Source organism: Eriocheir sinensis, chromosome 43 (genome assembly GCF_024679095.1).
Source record: "Eriocheir sinensis breed Jianghai 21 chromosome 43, ASM2467909v1, whole genome shotgun sequence".
Lineage (NCBI taxonomy): Eukaryota > Metazoa > Arthropoda > Malacostraca > Decapoda > Varunidae > Eriocheir > Eriocheir sinensis.
The window spans coordinates 8,896,206-8,917,313 of record NC_066551.1 but is presented as its reverse complement, the minus strand read 5'-3'; the positions used below and the strand labels follow the sequence as shown (position 1 = coordinate 8,917,313).

At 42.4% G+C, this 21,108-nt stretch overlaps 2 protein-coding genes across 11 annotated transcripts in view; one reads left to right on the top strand and one right to left on the bottom strand.

Annotated features, from left to right (window-relative positions):
* LOC127010441 (zinc finger protein 668-like) overlaps positions 1–1,948 on the bottom strand; it is a 50,992-nt gene extending 49,044 nt beyond the window's left edge. Inside the window, exons 1-2 of one of the 9 annotated variants that reach the window (XM_050884604.1) lie at positions 1,780–1,948; positions 130–210 (exon numbers count right to left, since the gene is read on the bottom strand). The gene's annotated coding sequence lies outside the window, so the exon portion shown is untranslated. Of the gene's footprint in view, positions 1–129; positions 1,529–1,581; positions 1,742–1,779 lie in introns of those variants that run through there. The other 8 variants (XM_050884600.1, XM_050884603.1, XM_050884599.1 and 5 more) reach the window with 8 other exon arrangements.
* Positions 1,949–2,990: 1,042 nt separating this feature from the next.
* LOC127010443 (uncharacterized) lies at positions 2,991–12,335 on the top strand. Of its 2 annotated transcripts, XM_050884614.1 has the most exons (7): positions 2,991–3,366; positions 6,438–6,601; positions 7,180–7,274; positions 7,553–7,738; positions 8,628–8,816; positions 10,153–11,012; positions 11,136–12,335. In XM_050884614.1, exons 1-6 carry the CDS (start codon positions 3,279–3,281, stop codon positions 10,964–10,966), a joined length of 1,536 nt encoding a protein of 511 aa, XP_050740571.1. In that variant the 5' UTR covers positions 2,991–3,278; the 3' UTR covers positions 10,967–11,012; positions 11,136–12,335. The 2 variants fall into 2 exon arrangements, with proteins under 2 accessions (XP_050740571.1, XP_050740570.1); XM_050884613.1 differs by lacking the exon at positions 11,136–12,335 and having other exon boundaries at positions 10,153–11,110.
* The last annotated feature ends 8,773 nt before the right edge of the window (positions 12,336–21,108 follow it).

Below are 21,108 nucleotides of genomic sequence, written 5' to 3'. Positions count from 1 at the left end.
GATTGTAGAGATAAATATCATAGCAATAATCAAACCTCAGTTGACTCCCTGTGCAACCACAGCATCCTACCACGGCATTAATCAGTTGTCCAAGACATGGAAAAGATTGAGGTGTAGTGAGGTTCTTACTTCATTGCAGGCTGCCTGTTACGGCAGCAAGGATACCAGAGTAACTGTCTAGACTTCTTAGTCAGCAGCCACCACCTATCCCTGTGATTAAGGAGCCAGCAGAAGATATGTAAGAGCAGCATTAAGGTGAGCTAATTGGGGAATACATTAAAGAAACTGTATTAACACAGTGAAAAACATCCCAAATGAACACCACTGAGTGCCCATCGGTGGTCTGGTCGGTATGCTGCCCTGACTTCTAGTCAGAAGGCCCGGGTTCAATTCCTGGCACTCAGTGGTGTTCATTTGGGAAGGGGAGGAAAAACACCCCAGTAGAAGGTGATGGAAGGTTTGGTTTGGTTAGACTAATTAAGATCCAGGTTAAGATCCAGATCCAAATTCTCCACATTTATGTATTGTGGGGATGAAACTTTTGTTACAGGTGAGTTTTGTAACCAATAAAACAAATGTAAGATTGATTTGAAACACAAAATCATCAGAAAAATAGTTTTGTCGTTGGAATTGAAGGAGGATCTAAACCAAAAATTTACCCTTAGATATTCATTTTCCATTCATTCACTCCTACTTGCCATTTCTTTCAATTTCCCCCCAATCTCTATCTCAGTCTGCTACTCTAGTCAAATTTTCTCTCCTCTACCTGTATCTCTTTCCTCCAGGTGGACATTTTTCTCCTGTGATATTTATAATTTTTCTTCACTGAGCTTTTCAAATTTCTTGAACATCGTATTTGTTCAGTACTCTGTTGCCTTCATTTATTATAATTCCTGACATCCTCCTTGCTTTCCTTTCATTAACTTTCCGGTTCAGCCTTCTCTCTCCAAAGACTAATAACCACATAATATTTGTTAAGTACTCTGTTGCCTTCATTTATCATCATTCCTGACATCCTCCGTGCCTTCCTTTCATCAACGTTCCTCTGTTTTCACCGCCCATCCTTCCCTCGTTCGCCTCCCTCCCTGACACACGGTAATACATAATAATAATCCCCCTCTTCGCTGCCCCGCCACCGCTGTTGTTGCAAGAAATACGTCCTTGTAGAAATAAGTCGCTCTGCTGTCCACCACGCATGCGCAGTGGGGAATACACGGCAGGTAAACACATAAATTTGCCTAGTTTTGCTATAGTTTGTGGTCTTTTAGATAGTTAATATTGCCGTGAGACAACAGCACACCAGCCCAACAGACCAAACCAGCAAGAACTGAGTGAACATCAACGTGGGGTACTTTTTCCTGAAATCTGCCATGTTTGTTTGTTATATAGCCTTCTCTTGATTAAAGGTATTTCTCTGATGTGTGCCGTGTATTCGAGCCGAAACAGGACAAGTAAACGATAGCAATGAGTGAAACATAGATTAAGGAAGCTCCACATGTATTACTATATAGTTGTATAATCACACTCTGTCCTGCCTGGGGGTTGGGATGGCATGTTCCCCCCTTCTCCCTTCTTGTTTACCTGCAACAATAAATTATCAATCAATCAAGTTGAACCTCTCTGCGAGCTATTTTGCTGGTTGCGAGATAATTCCTATAACACCGGCCACGGCATCCTCCCACGGGCCGCGGCCAGCACCACATTTGCCGCCGCCCGCCACACCTGCCGGCTGCCACACACCTGCCCGCGCCCTCCCCGCAGCCAGCACAGACGACTCACCTGCTGCTTCTTCCTCTTCAGTGTGTCCCGGTGGTCGGGGCGCCGTACGAAGCTTCTTCTTGGATGGCCTGAACACTACATCCTTGCTGGCCTTGATGCAGAGTTCATTATGCCAGCTCTTGTTTTCTTACCGTACAATAAAACGGTAACAGGGATGAAATAATGTCTCTTTTATTTTAAAATGACGTCCACTATGAATGGATGGCCTATAACTCATGTTTATAGTGGCAGCACGCTATTATTACATGTGCCATCCTTATCAGCTGATTGTTACCCGCCAAAATTAAAAAAGAAAAATCTAGTTGACTGTCACTAAGAGTCTTTTGATTTCTATGAAAGGACTCTAGTGCCTGTGCTGCCACTTCGTGGGAATTTCCCACTGATCTGTGGGAGAAATGGCCTGACGTGGGACTGTTTCTTGAAGGGAAATTCTATGGAATCTACAAAGTATGCCATTAAGAAAAATAATTGCACACACACACACACACACACACACACACACACACACACACACACACACACACACACACACACACTATAAGACTAAAACTGCTTGGTTGAGCATGGCCTTGGTGTTAAGAAAATGATAAGCATATAGGAACCGATGGAGCCAGTTCGATGGTTGATTGAACTCATTTACTCTCAACACATTTAAAAGATGACAATCCTGAATTAACCATGTTAACAGTTAATTCAGGAATTCAGGAAACGCAATAGCGGACCCCGCCTTTGAAGACAACTTAATTGACGTCATTCGCGGGCCCGACGAGATTTTCGCGAGAAGTGACTTGTTATAATTAAATTTTGGCACCGCCTTCCTCCCTTGGGGTATATCCCCAACGAAATACCCCCCCCCCAAAAAAAAAAAAATAATGAATATGAAGTTCCATTAATTTTACTAATTTTATTGTAATATTTACAACCTTTTTTGTCTTTAGTGATGAGTGATAAAACTTTCGATCTCTCTCACGAACAGGAAAAGAACATTATTCAGAATGATTTTAATTTTAACAGTATAGTTTTTTTTAAAGTATAATCACATTTTATTCTTTTGTCAAAATTAATTAAATAGTATTAAAAATAAAATCTTCCCTTTTTAATCTTGTGGGAATTTTCATGGGATGTACTTGAAATCTGTGGAAATCTGTGGGGGAAAAAAATCACTATTCTGTTGGAAATTTCATCTACGAAACTGGCAACACTGTCTAGTGCTGGCAAGTGGCAAACTGGCAATGGCAACGCTGACCGTCCCCGCGTCCACGTGTGTGTGTCAGGCTGTCAGGGTCCTCAAGGCGGCCAGAGGATGTCCGCTATCCCTGGTCCCTCTCATTTGTCAGCACCTGTCAGCGCCGAGGAGAGTTAAGGGACTACATGATCGACCCTCGGCCAGCACTCAGCACTCTCTAGGCACTGGTGGGGACAGCTGCTGAGCCTCCCTGACACAGCCGGACTCGCGGGCATTGCTGTTTATTTTCCTCCATTGTTGTGTGGTCCACGCCATGAATTTGTGGGAGAAGAGGGAGGTTCCCCGCCCCCCTGACTACACCCTGGAGTACACCAAAGAGGACCGTGGCCAAATCAGCATAGGTGAGACACTGAAGGGTTTAGTTTGGTTTAAGATTTAGCCAAGAAAAGAGCAAGATTTTGATAGTCAATGGGTCAGATCATGATAGCAAATGGGTTAGATCATGATAGTATGATGCCACATGGAAAACGGGGGGATGATCTGTGACACAAGTAAGTATAAATACCTAGGAATGTGGATGACCCTAATGGATATGCAAGGAGAGGTAGAATTCGAGAAGTACACCCAGTGCAAGACAGCTGACATAATCGCCCAAACGTGCCAATAGTGAGATGGGGTGTACTTCTAGAATACCGAATGTTGTGTGTGAGGTGTTCATAGGGTAAAACTTCAGAATTACACCCAATGCCTGACATAACCACCCTAATATGTTAGTAGTGAGATGGGGCGTACTTCTGCAATACCAAATGTTGTTTGAGAATTGTTGATAAGGTAAAACTTCAGAATTACACCCAGTGCAAAATGGTTTAGCAGCGATAGGTTACCACCAGTGGTGGGCACGGTTCCACTAATTCGCTAACCGCTAATTAGCGAAGCTAACTTTTCCTTAGCTGATAAGTGTTATCGCTAACTTTGGAAACAGCGGCCCAATTAGCTTTTGCTTAATGTAGTTCCTCCTCCGCTAACTTTAAGTCCACTAAAAAATTCATACAGGTTTGTTCTTGTCCGTTGTGGGCAGACACAGCACCAGTTGAGCCACATGGCACAATAATTGCAGGGCTTCCACTTTTGGGTAAATTATGCCTTAAAGTAGGGTAATTGGACAATTATTAGGGAAACTTTTTGGTATTTCGGGGTAATGCATCTTCCATTTCCAACTCTTTGAACTTGGGATTTAATAACAAGAATTCAGTATTTTCCACTTGACAACAAATAAACTTAAAATAATAAAAATAAAAGTCAGTTATGAAAAAAAGTAAAAAAATGCATAAATGTGCTGGAAATCTTGGGTAAAGTATACAGATATAGGGTAAACTTGAATTTGATTTATATATTTGTGTACACTGTACACCTTTATCATCATCTGATTTTGGCATACTATACATTTCTGGAAAGCTCTATGCCTAAGCTACAACATATTGAAATTTCAGGTCACTAGGTCTGTTTTTAATGGTTTTAGAGTCAAAATACTAAACCGAAGCTAAATCCATAGTGTATAGAAAATGTTAGCGGTTAGCATTAGCTACCACTAATTTCTTTATCAGCTTAACGGTTTAGCGTAAGCGAAGTTAACTTTTTAGTTGGTGGATTATTAGTTATCGAAGCTAACTTTTCGGTTAGTGGTGCCCACCACTGGTTACCACCCCAATGCAGGTTATGTTGAGCAGGATGGGTTGGGTGGTTTATGACTCAGGAAAGATGGACCAAGCTTACAGTATATTCTCCACGCTTCAAAACGGAACTTCAGTTGGTAAAGATTGGTATTATTAATGCGTTAAGTACATAATATGATAGGATAATATCAACAGTATTATTATAGATGATCACCTATCGCAGTAAAGGACACCTTTGTACTACTACTATATGAAGATTTTGTGCAAATACAACACTACCGTATTGCTGTGGCACTGCAAATCACTCATTCATGAGATATCAAATTCTTAAAGTATGGTTTAGGGGGGATATATTGATAGATTTATTTCCAGTTATTGCATTTTGGCAAAGGACCACAGGTCAGCTATGGCTGGGGTATCTTCATTTAAGTCAGGTCAGGTTAGATAATGTTAGTTTTAATTTAGTTTGATTTAATTATTTATATATGATAAATACTTGATATGCTGCATGCAGCGACATTGATTGTTGTCACTGGCTGTCGGCAGCCCAGTGGGTGTACTTGTGGAATTATACCAGGAAAGTTTGGGAAGGTAAACTGTGGTAACCTGGACTGGCCCCATATCCCAGTGTAATATGTTCTTACCCACCATTGGCTCAAGGGCTAATGCAACAGAGCTGAATACCAAGGCCACAAGCAGCTATTGCACATGCCCCAACTTGACTTACCCTCTTCCACCTCAGAATTTATGGTTAAAGGGTAAAAATACATGCCCTATAACTATTATATGAAGGCACACATGGTTAGTAAGGTTAGCTAACCCAGTAAAACCTAACATGACCATGATGCATTGGAGATAGTTGGGGCAGTGGGTGCAGTGATTAGGTTTACTTAGGTTAGGTTAGTTTCAAACCATGTGCACCTTCATATTAAAGTTAAAAGTCATGTGTTTTTGAACTTTAACTATAATATCAAGGCATGTATGGTATTTTGAAGTGCCAGAGCTAAACTACACCTCTACCATCCTAAAGATTCATTTTAGATCTGTGGTGGCCTGACCTGATCTTTTTATAAAAGTAATTTTCTATGATTTTGAGATAAGAAATTAAATCGGCACATAACAGAAGCCATTAGATGAGTGTTATTTTGAGATAAAGGTAGATGATTGTTATTTTGAGATTAAGGCAATAAGTATGGTACGGTAAATATCCAAAATTACACTCGATTCAAGGTTGCAGTCAGGCCACCACAGACCCCATGCAGTGCCACTCTGCCTTTTCTTAAACAGACAGAACCCCACATAAACTTAACAAATAGTAATCTAGCATTGATAAAATGGTATCCTATATCCTTTCTAGAGAGTAACCTACCGCTGGTAAAATGATAATCCACCACCACTGAAATAGATAGTATCCTAATACGTACTTTGAAATGAAGGGCTGAGAAGACTGGAGGAGGCAGGAAGCAACAGTGGAAGTGTCAAACGTTCAGAAAGTCGATTCAGAGATACATGTAGTACTTTATAAGCATCTGATTTTTTACTTTATGCAGCTCAAAATAACACTTGTCCAAGGGGTTCTGATGCATGCAGTATACAATTATTAGGAAATATTTGTTCTAGTGAGTGGTGGACCTTTGGAATAACCTGCCAATATCTTTTGTTGAGGCCACATTAAGTAACAATTTTCATCATATTTATTACAAAGTAAATGTTAATAAACAAAATTTAGACTTAGTATATAACTATTTACTGTAAGTAATGAGACCTTAACAAGTAATGTACAAGGGCTTTTCTTCCAGGTACTTGTGCACAGTCACTTCTAGATGGCATACAGAAAGGTCACAGAGTTCTTGATGACAAAGAAATATCACAGTGTTTCCGAAAGGAAGTTGGGATTCTCACTGCCTCACTATATCGGAATGGACGACATCGCACAGAGAAGTTCTACAGAGTATTGAGAAAGGTATGTGATTATATGGTATGCAGAAATTTTTGTGCATATGTGGTTAGTTTAACAATAATAGCATGACATTCTTTCAATTTACAATATTGTTCTTGAAAGATGGCACTTTTCTGTGAATCCATGAGCCTGGCCCCACAGAGTCATACCTAGGTGTGCTAATCACTGCACCACAGAGGCACCGGTGACCTCCTTGCAAATGTTATCCCATCTAGAGGAGCTCATCTGGCTTGACACTGTTAAACAATAAAGGCTCCTGAAGCATGAAGGGGTTCAAACTGCAGAGCACAAAATGAATCATCCTAATCTCATGAAAGGTGTCTGACCTCACCATCCAACACTGGCTGCTGAAAAAACTCAATGCTTGCCAGCCAAGTAACCACTCCTGACCAATCAAATGTGCCAGAAACTTCTTGCTTTTGCATGAAACTATAAATCTTTGCAATATGTGGATTAAAGAAATGAGTCTAGAATATTTCCTAAAACTAGCACACACATGCCCAAATGCTTCCAGTTTGTATTTAATGCAAAGTTAAACATTATCAAGTATTCCTTTGTTGAGTCTACATGTCTGTTGACAGGTGGAGAAAACTTGTGGTCGGTGGCAGCAGCTTGGCATGGCAGAGGAGCTGACCCGTCTGTGTCACCTCATGCCCCCGGTTATTGTGGCCAGCAGGTGGGTAGTGCTGATCACGTGTCATGGAGAAGGAATTAAATATTTCAAGAACTTTGTCCATATATTAGTTTCTGTATTTTCCTATGACCCTGTAAAAATTTAATTGAGAAGAAGTAGTATTAATGATGATAATGGTAATTATTGTCATCATTTCATCACTTTCCACTATATGTGCTAATGGTTTGAATTAGGTAATACAGTAGAAATTAATTGAATATACATTTCTTTTTATACCAAGTTCTGTAAACACATTTTAGTTAAGATGATCTTTTTGGCAGATCCTTCCGTCTGCCTTCAAAGCAGATGTTTGAGTACGTGTTGGTGAGGCTGCTTGGGGGTTACCACCTCATGCTTCACCTTGACAGTGTGTGTAAGGAAGCAGCAGCCTTACTCATGGCCAAGATCAGAACAGGCCACTTCTTCAGCACTGCAGTAGCTTTCTTGTCTGTTGTGGCACGCATCAGGTCAGTTGAGGCTGTGTGAAGGACGTCTGCAAAGAGTTTTGTTTATTAATATGATGCCTTATGTACATGATTTTATTATATATTGAGTTACATTATGATGTAATGTCCTTATGCATTTTTTAGAGAAATTGGATGAATTTTATTTTCAATTTAGTTCGTTCTGCCTTCTCTTTTACTATTCAAAAAGTTAGAATTAGCCTTAGATTCCACTCAGTTCACATCTTACCGTTGCAGGGAACCATTTTATATGCCTTTATAGGCTGAGGGTTTTAGATAGGGTAAACAGAATAGTTGAGAAAATAATTTTAGATTAAATTTTTTCAAAAGAATATTCACTAGAAAGTTCGTTACTAGTGATTTGTCTTATAGAATAAAAAATAAAAAATAAACTGATTGAGAAAAGTAGATATATCTGTACTTTTTTTTATCATATATATATATATATATATATATATATATATATATATATATATATATATATATATATATATATATATATATATATATATATATATATATATTTTATTTGAACAGTTTGAAGTGTAAATATTACTCTCAACTTCTCAAGTACCTTGATCCCTCCTTTTTTTGGTTTATCAATCAATTGGTGAGGATTTTAAGGTGACTGGCTGAGGGTACTTCATGTATCATGAAATTTTCATGATTCTGTTATAGTATGTTATGCATTCCTATACTGAGATGTTATGTAGACTAAGTTTTAGATCATTGGAACAAAGAACAACTAAAAAGTATAAAAAAACTAGCAGTAGGGGTAACATTATTGATTGCAGTAGCAATAGGAGTATTAGTATTGGTAGTTGTAGTTGTTATTGTTGTAATAATTGCAGCATGATGAGCTTTTATGAGATCAATGTTTGTTTGTTTCCAGAGCCCTTGCACTGGATTGTGCTGGCCAGGTAGCTGAGATTTATGATGATATCCTACCTTTGGTGAGCCATTTAAAAGCAAGCAAAGCCCCCTCCTTGGTGGACACAGTGACTCTCCCTTCTCCCCTCGCTAACCTACTCCAGCAGTACTGCTCATCAGTGGATATCAACCGGAACCCACTGCCCACGGGGTATGTGCTTTAGGCGTTTGCGTGTGTATTATCTTCTGCCATTACTGCCATTACAAAATACATTCCCAATGTTTTGATGTTTGATGATAGTGAACTTACTCCATCCTCCTCTGGCAAATGCTCTTCTTTCATCCCTCCATCTGGCTCTCTCTCTGCCTTGTCCTCCACAACTTCTGAGTTGCCTTTCTGTTGCTTTTGTTGTCCATCTGTCATCAGTTCTACACATGATATGACCTGACCAAGTCCTTTTTTTTTTTTTTTTTAAATGTCATCAGAATGTCTTCATAATTTTTCTGTTCCCTAATCACTGATGCTTGGTTCCATATTTCTCCATGTTATACCCAGCACTATTTCTTTATTCTTCTTTGCAGATTTCTTAGCTTTCTCTCTAGATCTTTTGTGGCAAGTTGCTATATGTATTACTATGTCTACCAAAAGCACTCCATCCCCTTTCAAATCTCTTAATTTTTTTCAATGGGCTGGGCTTGCAGTGGCAATTTTTTTGTCCTAAATAGATGTATTCCTCTATTTTCTCAAGTGCTTCATTACATATTATTATTTTTAGTCCAAATATCAGATTATTAACCTGTCTGTTTTGCTAGGGCCACCAGTACTGTATATAAAGTTATGAATGACCTAGAGGAATCAGGTAATAAAGACCCATTATTGGAAAGGGAAAGTGAAGGCAAAGAGTTTAGAGGTTTTAAGGAAAAAAAATGAGAAAGGGAACTTGTCTTAATAACAAAAGTACAGTTTCCCCATTGAAATATAAATACTTCTCATAAATTAGATGAAGTGATTGAGGCAAAGTGTGCAGAAATTTAAGAAAAAAACTGGACAAATACAGATATTCAGACAGCTCAGTCCCTATATGTACACTACAACAAAGTAAATACAACCAAGTAAATATACCATTCACAACACTCATGGGGTGAGGAGCCTTGTTTGCTCAGATAATGAATATGGGGAGGGTTAGGGATAGGGATGCAGAGTACCATCCATAGCTATTCCTACTCAAATTTTTTAAAAATCATTCTGTGATGCATTCATTGGATTTACAATACTCATATTTTCAGAAATGGATTTATTTCCTCTATGAATCCTCCCTAAAACTTACTTTTTCTTTGCCTCATTAATTACTTGACCAATTTCCTGTATTCTACATAGATCTCTTTTGTTTTGCTACATGTCAACCAATTAACTCAACATTTTTCTTTTCACAACTCCCATTGACCTCTTCTTTCCATTTTAGTGTTCACTATGTTACTGGAGAACATGATCTGATTGACAAATTGATAGCCATTGGTTTTAACATTATTTTTTCTTTCACTTTCAGGAAGCATGTAACTGACACCAGTTTTCTTAACTCTCTCACTAAGGGAGAAAACAGTGGAAACACATCCAAGGCTGATGAGTTTCTTGGTTCTCCTTTATGCAGGAACACAACTAATAAGGATTCTGATAATACCAAAACCAAGCAATCCTCCAAAAGACTTCATACCTATGCCTTCAACAACTTAATAGACGAAGACATTGGGGAGTGTGTGGAGCAGCAGACCAAGCCACATAAGAAAAATAAGGTTAAGAAAAGAAAGCCAGAACTGGAAAGCTGTGGCAACACTGAATCAGATGTATGTGGAGCTAGCAAGGCAGCTAAGATGATAAGCCGTGTTGATCAACCACTACTCAACTCAGCAAGAATGAAACCCAAAAAACACTTGAAGATCTCTAGTGGGGGAAAAAATGAAAGCCAGAGTAAGATTAGTAAAGCTGCCAAGAAGTTACGGGACATGGAAGACCATTGTTCTCCTTCATTTATTAGACTTTATAAGGCTGTAAAAAAGAGAACTAGGACTATTGATTCTGTAGGTAACCTAAGACAGTTTCTTCAGAATGAAAAGAAAATGAGACAAAAGAAAGCTAAAGAGAGGGTATCTAGACTCCTGAAGAAAGAAAACTGGAGTGAATTTGCAAAATATATAAGGAAAAGAATTGAGAATGTTGAAGGACAGAGCTTAGATGATCCTGAGACTGTGCAGCGTATGATAGGCAAGACCAGAATTAGAGTTAAGTTTTGGCTCCTGTTTCCACACTTGAAAGGGAAAAAACCAGAAAATTGGACAGCTATACTAGGAACCTTAGCAACCTAGCTTATCATACACCTGCCCAGAATGGACTGTGCAGAATATCATCCATGTAAGTTTAAGAATTTTTGACTGCAACCTGTAAATATTGATTCAAATGTGAGACTAAACATTTATTTTTCTATTTGTATGAATATATTTATATCTATATTTGGAGTTTGTGATCCCTTTCCAGGTTGATCATTGGGATGGAGATGAATAGGTCTCTAACATCAGTTTAATGTGCATGGCTTGAATTAATACACTGAGGAAGACAAGCACCAGATTCTGTGAGTATGAATTTATTTATTAAGAATGCTTCCATGTGATTTGGATATGTGTTGCCTTTTGGTGTTTGCAAAATGTTACCTAGTAACTAGTAGGGTTACTGAATATTGTTTAAAAAAAAAGTTGTGTGTGTGTGTGATTCACCACCATGCTCTAATTACATGCTGGACTTGTGATTGCTCGATTGATGTCTTATTTGTGGATCCATGGGTGTCGCTAGGACCCCCACACATGCCCATCTCCTTGCCCAAAAGGGGGCAGTATTTGCTCCTTGTTAGATGGAAAGTCTTGGCCTGAGTAAGGCTTGAACCTCAGTCTGGCAGGTGGCAGCCTGGCATGGCAGAGGCTTGGTCTGCTGCACCACAAGTGTCGTGTGTGTGTGTGTGTGTGTGTGTATAATAATGATAATGATAATTGATATTGGGTAACATTCAACTTGTCTTGTTCTTGACTTATTGTTATAGTAAACAGTTTATTTAGTAAAAGTGGAAGGAGGATGTAAAAGTTTGTGCACAACATCTGAAGAATTTTCAGCATCAAGATGATACTCGTAATTTGTTCTTGAAGTTCCTCTTGTTATAGTCTGTCGACTCTAACTTAAGAACTGTGGCTTGGCCTGGGGAACCCCCAATTGTTTACACATCTAGAGATAACCTGCGCTTGGATATCTGTCTCCCTGTTAGTCTGTACTTTATCTATTTATTGAATATATATATTTTCATAATATGACTGCATGGTGTTATGAATGGCTTGGGATTTGAGGGAAAGACAACTCTGTAAACCTTCCATTTTACTTGCCAACGTGGCTCATGCGACGTTGCTGCCTGAAGGACCTTGGCGACTCTCCTCAGAGTCTGAGGAGAGTGATGGAATAATGTAGCACAGCTCCCTGAGCCACGCCTAAAAGCTCAAGTTAGAGTCAGTAGACTATAACTGGTTCCATCCTCACTTAAATCTTTCCCTATTACAATCTTCTTATATTCCTATATTTTACTCAATGTTGATGACTTTCTTGAGTACTTCACTTGCAGCATCTTGTGACCAGTGTTATCTTTAGTTGGTCATACTTTTTCTTTTTTGTATATCACAATTATACACACTTACTTTGCTTCCTTCTTCAGTTGTCCATCCTCTTGTCATTTGTCATTGCAATTATGTCCTTAGCTCTTTCTGTCTCCTTTTTCTCTCATGTTCCTTACTGGTTGAGCCCCAAATACTACTACACATCTCTTCATCTCATCTGTGTACCCCCACAATTTTTACATTATTTTTCATTATTCCAATAACTTTGCAATCCATTCTTACCTTCTCTTCCTGTAATTCCTCTTCAGTTATTTTCCTCAAGTGAATTTTGACTTCCCAGTGCTTCCGTTATTATTTTCTCTTGGTTATTTTTTTTTCTGTGATTCTTTCTCCTCACACAAGATCATCTTTAGATCATTGTTTTCTTGTCTTTGTTTCTCCAATTCGTGCTTTTGATTTCGTTCCAGTTTTCCAAAATATACATCCTATTCATTGGATCTCTCCTCCCATATCACTTCATATTTTCTCCAAATTTCTCTCCACAATTGAGTCACTTTCTCCAATTTAACGAACATCCTCAGATTCAATTTCATATTAGTGTGCTCGTCAAAAATATTCCAGCATTGCTCATTGGGCACCCGTGTTTGAGCCCTCACTGAACACAGCATCCTCCAACTGGTTCATTCTCATTATCATAGTTTTTATACTATTCTCTTTTTGGTGATGGTGTTACAACGCTTAGGTACGAATCTGCCGGTTCGGTTTCGAATTCCGGGCAAGTCAGTTGGCGCGCATCCCACCCAGCTGTTTATCTTCCCCTTCGGGCTGGGGAAACAAGAGGAAGGCATACTATAGTAACACTATTGTCACACCTGTCCCTTCTCCCGGGTAAATTGGTTCTTACCCGTGAGTAGCTAAAGGGCCAATGTGACGGATATGAACACCGAGGCCACGCGCGTTTTTTTTTTTTTTATTTTTTTTTATACAACAAAGGAGGCAGCTCAAGGGCACAAAAAAACAACAATAATAAAAAAGCCCGCTAATCGCTGCTCCCATAAAAGAATCAGAAGAGGTGGCCAAAAGCAAGGTCAAATTCGGGAGGAGGCGTGTCCTGAAACCCTCCTCTTGAAAGAGTTCAAGTCGTAGGCAGGAGGAAATACAGATGAAGGAAGATTGTTCCAGAGTTTACCATCGTGAGGGATGAAAGAGTGAAGATGCTGGTTAACTCTTGCATAAGGGGTTTGGACAGTATAGGGATGAGCATGAGTAGAAAGTCGTGTGCAGCGGGGCCGTGGGAGTGGGGGAGGCATGCAGTTAGCAAGTTCAGAAGAGTATAGCGCCCGTCCTCAACTTTACCTATTCTTATAATTATTTCCCCTTTCCGTAGTGTCATACTCCTGTCTCTTCTTCATCCGTACAGATGCATCACGCACGTTCATTTCATTCATAAAATCATTCAGGTTATCTTTCACGAATCCCCTTGGGATGGGAGGGGAGCGTGTGTACGTGTGTGTGCTCGGAAATGGAAAAAAAACTTCCGCTGAAGTACGCCGTTCACACACACACACACACACACACACACACAGAGAGAGAGAGAGAGAGAGAGAGAGAGAGAGAGAGAGAGAGAGAGAGAGAGAATCAGAATAATTTAGTTTCCATAAAAAAATGGCTATTCTGTACATATAGAACATAAGATGTATTCACTACAAATATTGGTATAAAAACAAAATATAGGTATCAAACTAGACATATATGTATCAATGGAAGACTAATAATATACGAAAAAATACGAGAAGTAAAAAGACTGGGAGAAGAAGGGAAAACTTACCTAGAATATCAGAAACTTGTATCTGAGTGTAGCCTTGAGGACCGATTTGGCTTATAGATCTGTCACATCATCGTCAATGAGAAGGTCCTTCAAACGTTTTTTGAAGCCGGACAGTGTGCTAGAGTCTACGACGCGTAGGGGCAGGGCGTTCCACACCCTGGGGCCCAAGACGGTGAGGGAGCGCCCGCCGGTGTCTGTGTGGGTGAGGTATATACGTTTAGTCTGTGTTCATGTCGTGTTGTGTAGTTGTGGCGTGTGACTTCGTTGTGTGGGGAGGTGCATGTACCACTCGGGAAACATTTAGTTTTTCATCTTATACACATGGACGGCGACATCAAAAATAATTTTTTGGCCATTTTGAGCCATTTTGAGGGAGGGAGGTGCACGCGGCAGAGAGAGAGAGAGAGAGAGAGAGAGAGAGAGAGAATCATCCTCATCCATTTTAACTCAGAGCAGCTGATCGGGCAAGAACTGAGGCAGGGCAAGGAACGGAGTGAGAGAGAGCTCCCCCTCTTTCCTCCTCTCCCTTCTGTTCCCCGCCCCGGTCTCCCCTTCCTCTCTCTCTCTCTCTCTCTCTCTCTCTCTCTCTCTCTCTCTCTCTCTCTGCCGCGTGCACCTCCCTCCCTCCTGGCCCTCACATGTGAGATTCGGACTCGGGCTGAGGAGGTGGTTCAGAGTACGCGATTTCGTGAGGCCGAGCTGACGTGGCCCCCGAAGTGTCTTGTTTCCTCCTGCTCCTGCCTTCCGAAGCGTGCGAGGGAGGGTAGGAGTTCGTGTACAGGCAAGGAGGGAAAGGAAAAAGGAAAGGCTGTCATTAGTGCCGGGTGGTGGCTCGCGAGAAGGGATGAAGGAAGAGGAAATGGGAGGATGGAGAGGGTGTCTGTTGTCAGTGTTCTGTGATTTATGTTGACAACGCGACGCACATGTTATTGACCGAGTTGTCACCACCACCACCACTACCCCCGTCTCCCCTCTCAGCGGGTGTCAGATGGGGGTGACCCTTCTGTGAGACGCCCCTCCTGTCACACTCCCCTCTTTTTTATCCCCTTTGTGCTATCCATTATTATCTTCTCTTTCTCATTTCTCCTTTTCCTCTTCCAGTGTCTCGGCCCTTCTCCGTCTCTCCTTATTTTCTCTTTCTCCTTTTCCTCTTCCAGTGTCTCGGCCCTTCTCCGTCTCTCCTTGTCTTCTCTTTCTCCTTTTCCTCCTCCAGTGTCTCACCCTTTCGTTGTTTCCTCCTTCGTCTGTCTGTCTATATTCTCCTTCCCAACATCCGCCTCTTCGTATCAATACCTGTTTTCTGGTTTCAATTTTTTTTCAACTCCAACTACTACTACTACTACTACTACTACTACTACTATTACTACTACTACTACTGTGGGGAGAGGGGACACGGAAACAGTCCTCCAAGACCAGTGCGGCGAGACTTGATAATAAATAACGACGTGACCTCGACCCCCACGTGACTCGCTCGAGGGGGAGAGAGAGAGAGAGAGAGAGAGAGAGAGAGAGAGAGAGAGAGAGAGAGAGAGAGAATCAAACGTGACCGTCGAACCACTCATTATTATTATTACTTATTATTATTATTTTTATTATTATTATTATTATTATTATTGATGGTTGTGGCTTTTGTGGTGGTTTCTGAACAATCATCATTATCATCGTCTCCGTCATCACGAATACGTCAGTTCAGGTGAGACTGTACACCTGCTTAGCTACACGTGTACTTCAGGAAACGTGTGTGTGTGTGTGTGTGTGTGTGTGTGTGTGTGTGTGTGTAAGTACGTCAGTCACCCCTTAGTCTTATTCCTACTCATTATTTTTTTTACCACGTCACTTTAGTAAATGAATACTTGAAATAGCTTCCTCCTCCTCCTCCACCCCTCCTCCTGCTCCTTCTCTGCCCCCCCCCCTCCCCCACCACCACAATACCACCTGTCGGAGGGATAAAGGTGAGGGGTGAATGGGCGATCATTAACCCTTGGGAGGAGTCACGTGATCCACAGGTAGACATGGTTATGCTAGGCCGTTGACACTTGACATATGAGAGGGAGACGACGCCGGGAAGAGAGGGCGATGGGGGGGGAGGAAGGGAGAGAGAGAGAGAGAGAGAGAGAGAGAGAGAGAGAGAGAGAGAGAGGTGGCAAGGGCCGTCGAAGGGAGGGAATGAATGGAAAGAGCCGTGGAAAAGGATAAAAGGAGGAGAAATGATTGACAAGATGTGTAAGGGCGATGGAGGGAAAAAGAGAGAGAAACTGTGGAAGGGAGGGAATGAATGGAAATAGAAGAATGGATGAATGGAATGTGGCATGGAAAAGGATAAAAGGAGGAGAGATGAACGACAAGTGTGGAAGGGCTATGGGGGGGGGGGAGGATGGGAGAGAGAGAGAAGGGGGGAGTGGCAAGGAGGGAAGGGAGGGAATGAATGAAAATAGAGGGATGGATGAATAAAGGGCCGTGGAAAGGGATAAAAGGAGGATAGATGAATGAGAATAGGTGTGGAAGGGCGATGAAGGGAGGAAAGAAAGAGAGAGGAGAGTGGCAATGACTGGAAGGGAGGGAATGAATGGAAATAGAAAGACGGATAAATGGGAAAGATTGTGGAAAGGGATAAGAGGAGGAGAGATGGAAAACAAGATATGTGGAAAGGGGGGGGGGTACAAGAACGTCTAATAAATGGAAAAGAATATGAAATGGAACAGAAGGGAATAGAATGAAGGGTAACGAGGAATACAGAAGAAAGACTGATAGATAGCAAAACATACAGAATAGAATAGAAAATAATAGAATGAGGGATATTGAAGGACACGAAGACAATTGAAAGGATGGCAAATTATGTTGAATAAGATAGAATGCAATAGAATGAGGACTATAAGAAAAGGGTATAAGAAAGATTGATAGATGGCAAAGGATGTTGAAGGGGTGGTAGAAAGGAATAAAATGAAGGTTGTAAGATGATAGAGGATATAGAAGGGCGTAAAAAAAAATTAGTGAAAAAAGAGGCTTGAAAGAATAGAGGGGTATATGAAGAGGAACTAGGATGGTAGAGGTTATAAAAGGAATAGAGGATAATAGAAGTAATGGATGACGAGGTGTGGAAGAAGATAGGAGAAAGCAGAAGTAAATAATAAATGGGATTGTTATAGAAGACGATAGAATGGAAGAAGAGGAGGAATAATATATATATGAAAGAATAAGAAGCAAAAGAAGGAATGGGAGGGCTAGGAAAATATGGGAGATAATGGGATGAAGTAGGAGATAATAGATAGAAAGGAAAGGTCATAGTAAAGTCTCTCTCTCTCTCTCTCTCTCTCTCTCTCTCTCTCTCAGGCCGAAGGGAAACTAATGAATGAATGAATGGCTTGAATGGGCGAGTGAACGGAGCATGTGAATGAACTCCCGGCATAGAACGGCGGCTCCTGAATGGCGGGAGAGAGAGAGAGAGAGAGAGAGAGAGAGAGAGAGAGAGAGAGAGAGAGAGAGAGAGAGAGAGAGAGAGAGAGAGAGAGAGAGAGAATTATTGCTATTTGCTTCCTTCGTGTTGCTCATCATGATATTAAGGCTGTGAGTAATTACAGTCACCTCCATTTTGTCTCTCTCTCTCTCTCTCTCTCGTGACAGGTGAGAGATGAACGTACGGTCATTTCTAATCGTCTGATCTTAACCTCCGCAGAGAGAGAGAGAGAGAGAGAGAGAGAGAGAGAGAGAGAGAGAGAGAGAGAGAGAGAGAGAGAGAGAGTATTCTGGTCCCTTCTCACTTGTCATCACGAAGATAGGTTTGACGTGATCACAAGAGGAGGAGGAGGAGGAGGAAGAGGAGGTGAGGGCAAGGATGGCATTGTCTTCCACCACCACCACCATTACCACCACCATCACCACCACCACCTTTCTCTCCTTGTAAAAAATCACGAATTATTGGAGGGGAAACAATGGAGTGGAAAAAAAGAGAACAGGAAAAAAAGGGAAAGGATGACGAGGACAAGAAGAAAGAGATAAAGAGTGAGAGAGAAAGAGAGGGAGGAGCAAGAGGCGGAGTATTCCCTTCTCTTTAGGCCTGAGGAGGGAGGGGAGAGGGAAGGAAGAGATAGCGGCAGGGAGGGAGGGAGGGGAAAAGAGAGAAAGAAGAGAGGAAGAGAGAAGCCTAAGCGGGGAGGGGGGGGGAGGAAGGGAGAGGAGAGACAGGAATACGGGCAGACAAGCAGCGAGGGAGGGAGGGAGGAAGAGAGGAGGAGGAGGAGGAATGGAGAGAGAGAGTTCGTGGCAGTCTCTTATCGATTACTCGCGCGTGGATTTCATGGTCGGCTCAAGGTCACTGTCCTTCCCTGCCTCCCGCCGGCCTTGTCTCAGTGGGCGTTGACCTTGTCCTGCGTGTGGGCGACGGTGGGGCGGGGCGGGGGTGGGGGTGAGGGTGGGGGCGCTGCTGCTGCTGCTGTCGGTGCATTGCTGAGAGGGCGGCATGCTGGTATTGCTGAGTATTGGGTGGAGGTATTGGGAGGGGGCCGGAGATTGAGTGTAGTGGAAGGGGAATTGAAAGATTTTTGGGTTGACTGGGGGATGTTAGTGGGTGTTGAAGAGGTGGTGTTTTGGTGTTGCTCCTGTAGTAGTGGCGGTGATGTATTGGGTGTAGATATTAGAGTGGACGAGAGGTTACTTGTAGCGGGTGCAGTGTAAGGTGGATTTTGGGATCTGGTTGAGGGTTGAAGGGTGCTGGCTGGACATTACTGAAGAGAGTGTGTACTGGTATTGCTTTAGTAGTAGTGGTGATGTATGGGCGTAGGCATGGGGATGGGAACGGGCGGTTATGTGTTGGAGGGTTCAGTGAGGGGAAATTTTGGGGTGGGTTGGGGGTTAAGTGGTCAAGAGGTTACGTACTGGTATTGCTCTTGTAATGGTTGAGTATTCGGTGCAGGTAATAAGGGGGGGGGGTAGGTTGAGTGTAGTGGGATGCAGTGAGAGGAGATTTTTGTGGAGGGGGATTGAATGGCGTACTGGTGTTGCTATGGTGGGGGTGAGTGGGGAAGGGAAAGCTCAGACTATATAGTGGGGTGCAGTGGAAGGAGTGGTACCGTATGGGGTGAAGGGAGGAGTGGGGGGAAAGTGGACGTGTGTGAAGGGGGGGCGGTGCATAGCTGAAGAGGTCGTGACGTATGGTGATTGTTGTGGTGTGTGTGTGTGTGTGTGTGTGTGTGTGTGTAGGGATGGGAACCGTGGCCTTTGTTGTGCTGTCGGCTGTGGAACGGGAGGAGGTCGCGGGTGTGGGCGTGGGTGTTCTTAAAGTGGGGTTACCGATGTGTGTGTGTGTGTGTGTGTGTGTGTGTGTGGACGTGGCCTGTGGGAATGTTGATAAAGGGAATGCTATCTAGGGTGAGTTAGGTTTGTGTGTTTGTGATGTGGATGAGTGGATGACTGAGTGTGTGTGGGAGAACATGAGTGTGAGTGTTAGTGGTTATAATGTTTAGTGTGGATGAGTGCGTGTGCGGGAGAGGTGGGTGATTATAATGAGTGTTTGTGATGTGGATGAGTGGATGAGTGAAAGTGTTTGGCGGGGAGAGACGTGGGTTGTGTGGATGTACGAGTGTTAATGATTGTAATGAGCGTTTGTGATGTGGATGAGTGGATGAGTGAGCGTGTGATGTGGGGGAGAGACCTGGGTGTTGATGATTGTAATGAGTGTCTGTGATGTGGGTGAGTGGGTGAGTGAGTGTGTGGGAAGATGTGAGCTGTGTGGATGGATGAGTTTGTAATTATAATGGGCGTCTGTGATGAGGATGAGTGAGTTTGGGGGAAGACGTGAATGTAAATGTATGAGTGTTAGTAATTATAATGGATGTGTGTGATGTGGATGAGCGAGTTGTTTGGTGTTGTGTTAGTGATTTTAATGTGTGGCGTCAGCTGAGTTAGGTATACGTATGTGTGGTATGGATGACTGGATGGGTGTGTGTAGTGACGTGTTGGTGTGGAGGTGTAGTCAGAACCTGAGGCGCCTGTGTAAATGGAGTCGGATTTGTATCTAATTGAAAAATAATTTACACTGTTTGGAATTTATTTATATCCGTCAATTATAACCTGGCGGGAGTTGTTTTATAGCTTTTATTGCTTCATTATTGTCGGGCGTGCATGCGATTCATCCTGGTCTGATCACGCGCTGAATTCGCGAGCCCCAGCCAGCCTCCGCATTGACTTTAGAGTTCTGGTCACGAGCTTCTGGTACGACTGGCGCCTCACACCCACACCCCCAACCGACACCAGGAACTCATTTACTGCTGGGTGGACAGGGAACACGGATTAAAGGAGACTGTCCATTCACCTCCCCTCTGTACGGGAATCGAACCCAGCACCCCTCGTTTGTGATGCGAGCGTTGTTACCATTGCACTACAGAGATTTGTGTGTGTGTGTGTGTGTGTGTGTGTGTGTGTGTGTGAAACTGGAGTGGATAAGTTGATTTAACTCATGTGGATGTGGGTGGCAGTGGGTGGGTGAGGAGACGTGGTGCTGGTGGTGACGACGGCGGCGGCGGCGATGGTGGTGATGGTGGTGGTGGTGGGGTGCAAGGGCTCGGGGGAGAGTAAAGTGGATATACCGAGGACTAGACTGACCTCTACCACCAAGTTCGCTATCACCACCGTCGTTGCCGCCGTCTCCACCACCACCACCACCACCACCACACTTGCTTCCTCCAGTCACGATTTCCTATTGATGTTTTACAGACGTATTAATGTTATTCTTGTAGGTTATGCGTCACAATTTTATAGCCCCTTTTTGTTAGGCACGGGTACATTCATATAGGGAAGGCAAGGTAAAGTTGGGGCATACTCTTTAACTGCGCGTGGCTGCGGTGCTCATTTCCGTTGCATTGGCCCTTGAGTCTGTGATGGGCAAGAAAAGTACACAGCGCCAGAGTGACATCCGGATTTATATAGTGAGGCCTCTAAATGGGTCTTCCTGCCTCCTCACCCATGTCATTCACGAGTCTGGGGTCATGGGTGTAGTGAAGGGTCATGGATAGCGAGATGATGTTCGGCTTCTCAG

Excerpts from the sequence above, each read along its gene's own strand:
- LOC127010443 (XM_050884614.1), top strand. The coding sequence starts at position 3,279 with ATGAATTTGTGGGAGAAGAGGGAGGTTCCCCGCCCCCCTGACTACACC. Across the intron at positions 7,275-7,552 it reads CCGGTTATTGTGGCCAGCAG|ATCCTTCCGTCTGCCTTCAA; the intron begins GTGGGTAGTGCT and ends TCTTTTTGGCAG. Across the intron at positions 7,739-8,627 it reads TCTGTTGTGGCACGCATCAG|AGCCCTTGCACTGGATTGTG; the intron begins GTCAGTTGAGGC and ends GTTTGTTTCCAG.